The 7,235-nt window shown below is 48.3% G+C and overlaps 1 protein-coding gene across 1 annotated transcript; it reads left to right on the top strand.

Annotated features, from left to right (window-relative positions):
- Positions 1–214: 214 nt before the first annotated feature.
- Positions 215–2,057, top strand: LOC140514796 (uncharacterized). The gene has a single exon (XM_072625173.1). The coding sequence runs from the start codon at positions 215–217 to the stop codon at positions 1,046–1,048; it is 834 nt and encodes a 277-aa protein (XP_072481274.1). The 3' UTR covers positions 1,049–2,057.
- The last annotated feature ends 5,178 nt before the right edge of the window (positions 2,058–7,235 follow it).

The following is a 7,235-nucleotide window of genomic DNA, read 5'->3' as shown; positions in this document are numbered from 1 at the left end:
GCAGCGGCCGCGGGAAGCATCTAGGGAGTGCGGGGAGAGCTTGGGAGCGAGCTAGCGAGGAGAGCCAGCCTCCGGCGCCCGGAGGAGGGCGAGAGCAGCCAGCCGCCAGCCGCGAGCGGGCACCAACCGGCGGGCAGCGCCCACGGCGGGAGCACACCGACCCGCCGGACCGAGGGGGCGGAGGGAGTGCGCCCCTCGCCCGCCCGCCCTCCCCATGGGCTGGCGCGGGCCCCGGCTCGCCTGCTGCAGGGCGGCGGCGCCAGAGTCCGGGGCCCGGGCGAGGCCGAGCTCCGGGGCCCCGTCCCCACCGTCGTCGCCTCCGCCTCCGCCTCCGCCATCCCCTCCCTTACCCCTGGGTCGGGGCCCGCGGGCGCTGCTGCCGCTGCTGCTGCTGCCGCCGCTGCTGCTGCTGCGGACCTCGGCCTTGGCGGCGGGGGCGGCGGCCCCGGGCGCGGTGTGCTGGTGGGCGCCGCGGGGCGCCGGCTCCGTGCGGGAGCGGACTCAGCGCGCGGCCGTGGTGATCGAGGGCCAGGTGCCCCGCCGGCGGCCGCCCGACCAGGGGCCCGCGCTGGACCAGGCGGCCCGAGCCGCCGTCAGAGGGCTGGAGGAGCCTCCCGCGACGCCCCACTCGCGCCCCGGCCTCAGCCCCAGCCCCCGGCCCGGCGGCGGCGGGGACCCCGAAGCTCCCTACCTGGTGAGAGTGCGCCACGTGTGGGCGGTGAAGACGGGCGGGCTGAGCCGTGACGCGCTGGTCACCGTGCGCCTGGGCCCGGCCCCGGGCTCGGCCTCCCCGGCGCCCTGCGGGGACCCGCGGCCTCCGCCTCCGCCGCGGCGGCTGCGGGAGGACCGCACCTACATCTTCTTCATGGAGCCGGAGGCCAACGGCAGCGGCGGCGAGCTTCCCGCGGCGTTCAAGGCTTCCTCGCCCCCGCTGCCCGCAGGCAGGAAAGTCCGCAAGGAAGTTGGCCGACTGCTGTGTGAGCGGTGCGGTAAGTGCCCGGGTCCGCCGACGGGAGGGCACGGGGGGCTCCGCGGGAGAGGGCAGTGACGCCTGCCCGCGAAGCCCGGCTCAGGCCTGGAGCGGGTCCGAGAAGGAGAAGGCAGGCAGCGTGAGGAGGAGTGTGGCCCCTCCGCAGAGAAAGCTGCCGGGCAGCTCCGATCTCGGCTTCTGGGGATTTGATCCGTGCTTTGATGGAGAGCGCCTGAGGCAGAGGGGAAGCAGGAGTGCCTAACGTGGGCGAGCTCCTTAGGTGGGCAGATGTGACTGCGCCTCGGCCTCCGAGTGTGTGTGTGTGTGTGTGTGTGTGTGTGTGTGTGTGTGTGTGTGTGTGTGTGTTCGTGTTGTCCGCCGAAGGGAGGGTACCAAGATTTCCCTCCCTTGTACTCTTACAGCAAGAGCTACAGGTGTCCGGATGGCTGGTTGGGAACTGGTCTATGGGAGCTGGACATGGATAGGGGCTGTTGGCATCGTGACACGTCCTGGAGGTCTCTGAATTGGAACCGAGATAGGAAGGGCCCAGTTTCTTCCTGATGTAATTGTCTTAAGTACGTGGATGTGTCTCCAGAATAGAGATTTGTGTGTGTGTGTGTTCCCATGTGCATACACGTGTGAGCCCCCACCCCCAGAACTCTAAGGATTTTTATTAAACTCTACAGCGAGGATCTTTGCCCAGTAAGACGATTTGAATTCAGCTTGGGAGTCTGGGCTATAATGGAGTTTCAGATATAAAGTCAGACCCATGTTACCTTTGCAAGTGCTCTGCCTGGGGAAGTCTAACTCCTTGCAGGCTGGAGAGATCTGGTGCTGATGGCTTCTTTACAAGTGGGCAGCTTGGGTGCCTTCATCAGATTTTGTCTGCTGTCTCAGTGGACTTGTGCATGAGTGTGTTTTGTTTGTTGTGGTTCTTACAATTTTCTTTCTTTCTTTCTTTCTTTCTTTCTTTCTTTCTTTCTTTCTTTCTTTCTTTCTTTCTTTCTTTCTTTCTTTCTTTCCTTCTTTCTTTCTTTCTTTCTTTCTTTCTTTCTTTCTTTCTTTCTTTCTTTCTTTCTTTCTTTCTTTCTTTTTTGAGGAGTGGGGTGGGGAGGGTTAGCCATATCATCACCAAATTGTTTATTCTCAGATGACGAGAGAAATTGAAAAGATACTGTGACACATTTCAACTTTCAGAAATATATATATTTTTCTCCCTGGTAGATATTTTGTTGATAGACTTGAGTTCATTGATTTTAAAAAAAATCTCACGGAGTGCTGTTTTCCTTGGCATGTAAATTCCAAGCAGTTGTTAGAGGTGCCTGTCACTTGTAGCTAGTCAGCGTCTCCGTGTTTCCTTTTAGGGCCCAGGAGGGAAATCCCCCAGTGTCCAGGAGACATGTAAGGACTGCACCAACATGTAGGCAGGAGCTGTTTACAGAGGAGAGTGCTGAAGAAATGTGAATGACGCTGGGATTCCCCAATAGGGCTGATAGATGTGAAGCGTGGAAAATCCCCCGCTGGGATCTGCCTTCTCCCCGAGCCCAGCGCCTTGGCCGGCCGATTTTAGAATGGGAAACGTGACTACTGAATAACCCTGACACCTTTGAAAAGAGGGGACTTGTCACCAACGAAAGGCCTTTTCTCTTATTCCCAAAGAAGTCCGAGTTATGAATCATTTACCACGAACGGTGGGGAGGGGATAGGAGGGCAGCCATTGCTGGCAGTGACGTCAATGGCCCTTGCTTGATGAGATTAAAAGTGGCTTCACTTCGGATTGCTAGGCAATAACTGGATGTTATAAGGTAAATTTCTCTTATTATTCTTGGACGCAGAAAATATATAGGATCTGCTTAAATGCTGCTTTATTTTTATGCTTCTGAGATGCGGTTTCTTAGAGCAACTGGTCTCTGTTTTTGTTGGCCAAAGTGCATACTGCAAAATGCTGCTAAAAATGACCTGGAGATCTCTCTTCCCCTACCTCTCCCCAATATACAACATAGTCAACACTAGGAGACAAGCAAGCTAAGCACTGTTGTTGCCCAGAGTCTGGGTTAACACTGGTGGTGCACTGGCAGGGTGAGCAGGTAGGGCTTCCAAGCCCTGTGATGTCATATCATTCTCTAGGCATTGCCTCTGGCTAAGGATGGAAGGAAGCAATCAAGAAAAGTTTTTCTTGCATTTTAACAGAAAATTTCTGTGTTGGTGAACCCAAAGCAAGGTGGATACATTTTTATGAGTTTGATCAATTGAACACAGGAAAGAGTAAGTTAGTTATTCGAATTGAGGAGAAGGTGGATTTCATTGTGGCATGAATGGAGGGAAGGAATCTGGCAATGGTTTCCAAATGGTGGTCTCAGTTAAATACGGTTAGCCACTACCGACAGCTCTCTTGGACTGCTGGAAAAAACAGACCAAACCAAACTGACCTCCAGAGAGGAGAGAGGAGTTGCTGGGGGTTGCTTTTTGCTGCAGATTTATGAGCAGGGAAGAGTTCATTGAGAATGATGAGGAAAAGGTGAGTGTCCCAGAGGGGAGGGTCTCCTTGGGGGTCAAATGATATCTGTTGCTGCCACACCCATGGCTGGCAAGCTGTTTGAAAAGAAACAGTTCCGTTCGATCCAAAACAATTGAATGGATTTAAGAAAAAAAGACAAACACTTCCTGTTGGTGTCTCCTTCACACTTTGTGCAACCTACTCTAAATCAATGTGTGTGCTGAAAAGGAGTGCTTTCGGTCTTTTCCACCCCTTCTACACTGAAGCAGTGAAGTCAGATTTCTCTACCTCATTGTTGCTTCATCGGGTTTTTGATTTGCTTCCAATGAATCCCCACCTGCTCTACATTGCAGTATAGACTCCACAAAAGACAATTTCCAAAGGGGAGTGAAAATTCCATGCAGATACACCAGTTATGATTTTGTGAGTGACAGAGATGGCCAGTGGCATCCCCACAGCTGGATCCTGCTATTTCAGGTTTCATGGGAAGGGATGGGGGAAGGGACATCCATAGACTTATTTTCATGAGATTGGCACGTATGTATGGCATGTATACAGTCACCTCTCAGTGTCTTATTGTGCCCTTAACATCTTCTTAATCCCAGGGGTTGACCTTGTGGTATGAGGAAAACAGAAGAAATGCTGCAGGAATTTTCCAGCATGTGTCTAAGAACATTATTCTTAATAAAACAGACGTTACAGGAGCAGCAGTGTGGACAGAAACAGCTTGATTGTCTGCATTTTGTAAACACATGGAGAAATGCACGGTCATTTCCCGAGACAAAGTCTTAGTAATTTTTACCTTTAAAAATAATCAGCCTGCTGATTTTTTTTCTGCTGAACAGTAGGGAACAGTGGTTTGATTTTGGTTGATTTTCAATGCAATGTACACACCTATATGTGCATATATATGTATGCATTTTAAAATTTCATCTTTATATTTATTACATGAAACTAAATGATTTGGGAAAAATCTAGATGAGAAGTGGCTTAATGCAGTAAATATGAGAGAGTCAAGCAAACATGGACTCCAATCTCATCTCAGACTTCTACTGGGGATGTGACCCTAGGCAAGTCACTAACCTATTAGTGTTACAGATTCTATTCTAAGACTGTAAGTTATAGATGAGTTGCCCATTGGTGTTGATGAAGGGAATTTCCACACTGTGAGTTCTCTAATACCAATGAAAATCACAGGTGTTGGAGAGGGAAGGATGTTTATTGAAAATAAAATGTGAAAAAAAATGTAGAGGTCTGGCAAAAATGTAGTTGGGTTTAGAATACTGATGCTGGATGGGAAAGAAAGAGACCCTTTCTATAGTGATATACACCTGTAACTCATAGAAAAGTCTGCTATATGTTCTTAGGTATTAGGATAAAGCCTTAGTCATTTAAAGTGTCACGATAATTGCACTAATCTGCATATGCTTCTAGCAAATGAGAGAAATCTATGAAGGAGTGGAAGATACTTCAAATCAGTCATCATAGCAATCAATATTTGGGCTGATTCACATCCAACCCTCAATTTTTCTTGTGTCTGTAACAAATGGACCCAGTCCTCAAGGTGTTTATGTTCTGACTGGAAGAGAAGGAAGACATCTTTTACCAAATAAATGTTTTTGACAGAGGACCGAGCATGAACAATTAGGGAACTGGTTTTCTGTAGGAAGAGGTCCCTGACTAAAGTCTTGGAGGAAGCTAAGGATTATGAGGCACATGTGAGAAGGGGAGGGAGGCATCCTAGGCATGAGGAACAGCCCATGCAAAGGCATGGAGGGAGGAGATGGCATGTTGAGTTTGGGGAGCAGCAAATGGAACAGTTTGTCTGGAATGCAGAGCATGTGAATGGGATTGATGTGAAATGACTGGGGAAAGGCAGCCTGGATCCAGACTTTTTGGACAGTTGCCTCTTGGTACGATACTGTCCAAATGCTATTGTTTTTGTAATCTTTGTGTCAGAGTTTTTCATAGCACAGAGTATCCAGTCTTACTTGCGAGAATGCCTCACCTTTCTAACTTGGAGCTCCCACCCAGAAAATATGGAAAAAATCTGGGACAGTCCCTCTTTTTGACAGCACTCAGTACACTGGCATCTGCTTCCTTTTTTGAACACATAGTTCACAATATTACGAAGTAATTTAAATATGACAGTATTGTTTTCCAGTAATGGGGCATCAAGGAGAACAAGATTGACCTCATTAGAGAGCCCTAGGAACACAAGTTTCCTCTGGTGATTATCCATTTTGCAAAGAGGTGGGTGGAGAGCCCATTACTTCTGCTCCTGATCAGGTGAGATTCTCCTCCATTATTTCCAGCCTGTGTGCTGTCTTGAAGTTCCTCTTTGTCTCAGGAAGTGCCAGCTTCTATCTTCACAGGAGCCATTGTTACTCTTCTTGGGCTGATGTTCTTTCACCTTCCTAGGTGTCTGGGGGTGCCCACCCAAGGGAGTACCTCCCACATATTCATGAGCTAGGGAAAAGTACCTTAAGTTCTCCTGAATTATCCTCTTTCCAGTCTCAAAGATGTTCTGTGAGGTAAGGGGGTGGGCTTATTCAAATCATCCTTGGCTTTTTCTAGCCCTAGATCATGGTGCTGGTAGTGGGAGGGACAAATGTCCTGGTCCTCCACCTTGCATTTGCTCAAGGACAATACTCCTTGGGAGAGGAGGAAGGATAAATAGCCTCCACACCAGATATACTTAGGTACGTTCCAAAAAATTAAATGTAAACTTATAGGAAAGCCAGATGCCCCTAAACTTTGGGCCCACCCTTTCCTGGTATTTCTTGCTACTGTTTTAGCTCTTGTCCACATTACCTGATAAATCATCTTTATAAATAGGCATTTAAATTGGATAGGAGCCAGAGAAGTGATTGTCCCTTTAAAAATGGAAACCATATGTTGAGGACATTGTTAGCTCAAGGAACTTAGCAAAAATGATACCATAGAAGGACTTTTCTTTAATAGCAAAATGAATGCCTTCTCCCAGGGAGATGAGAGCAGGTTTTAACCCCCATATTTCAAAATCGTGATATCCCTGCAACAGTGCTTACTAAAGAGAGCCAACTGAATCCTGAAGGTATTAATTCAGCTGCTCATAGTCTACGATGTACCCCTAGATTTTGGGGCAATAGATTTTAGAGGATTAAAGAGAAGGGTGGGTAGGGAAATATGTTGATAGATTTTCAGATCCAAGTATTCCCTCCAGTGAGGCAGATCTGAATACGTCCAAATGTTCTTGCCTGTACCATCCCATAAGTCCTGTGCTGGGAGCTATTTTCTAGACCTTATCTGATTGCATAGACACTGTTAGGTCTCATTGACTATTTATTGGGCATCTCTTGGCATATGTCCTACTCATCTTTTTTTTTTTTCAGTATATATATCCCTTTCATTGCTTTTTCTGAAAAATTTGGTAATGCATCATAGCCTGTTCATACTCAACATGTACCTCTCTCTTGCCCATTGGCTAGCCTGTGATTTACGTCTTGGGACACTGTAATATTCTGAAACTCACAGTTCAGGGCAGATGATCAGCCGTGGCAATATTATGGAGATGATTAGTAATTGGCCTCAGTGCTCTCCAAGATCCCTTCTAATGCTACATCTGTTTTCACCTCAGACAAGCAGAAGAAAATGACACCCATTTTCATTTGTGTCTTTCCATAGATCATTGTCTAAAGACAATCTACCCAGAGTTTTAGAAGTCTTCATGTGTTTTTAGTTGTTTAAAAATTTCCCCATAGATACTAGGGGAAGACTCAGCCTGTT

This window comes from Notamacropus eugenii, chromosome 7 (assembly GCF_028372415.1).
Source record: "Notamacropus eugenii isolate mMacEug1 chromosome 7, mMacEug1.pri_v2, whole genome shotgun sequence".
In the NCBI taxonomy this organism is placed as follows: domain Eukaryota; kingdom Metazoa; phylum Chordata; class Mammalia; order Diprotodontia; family Macropodidae; genus Notamacropus; species Notamacropus eugenii.
The sequence above is the reverse complement of the archived record's forward strand: the minus strand, read 5'-3'. Positions and strand labels throughout refer to the sequence as shown.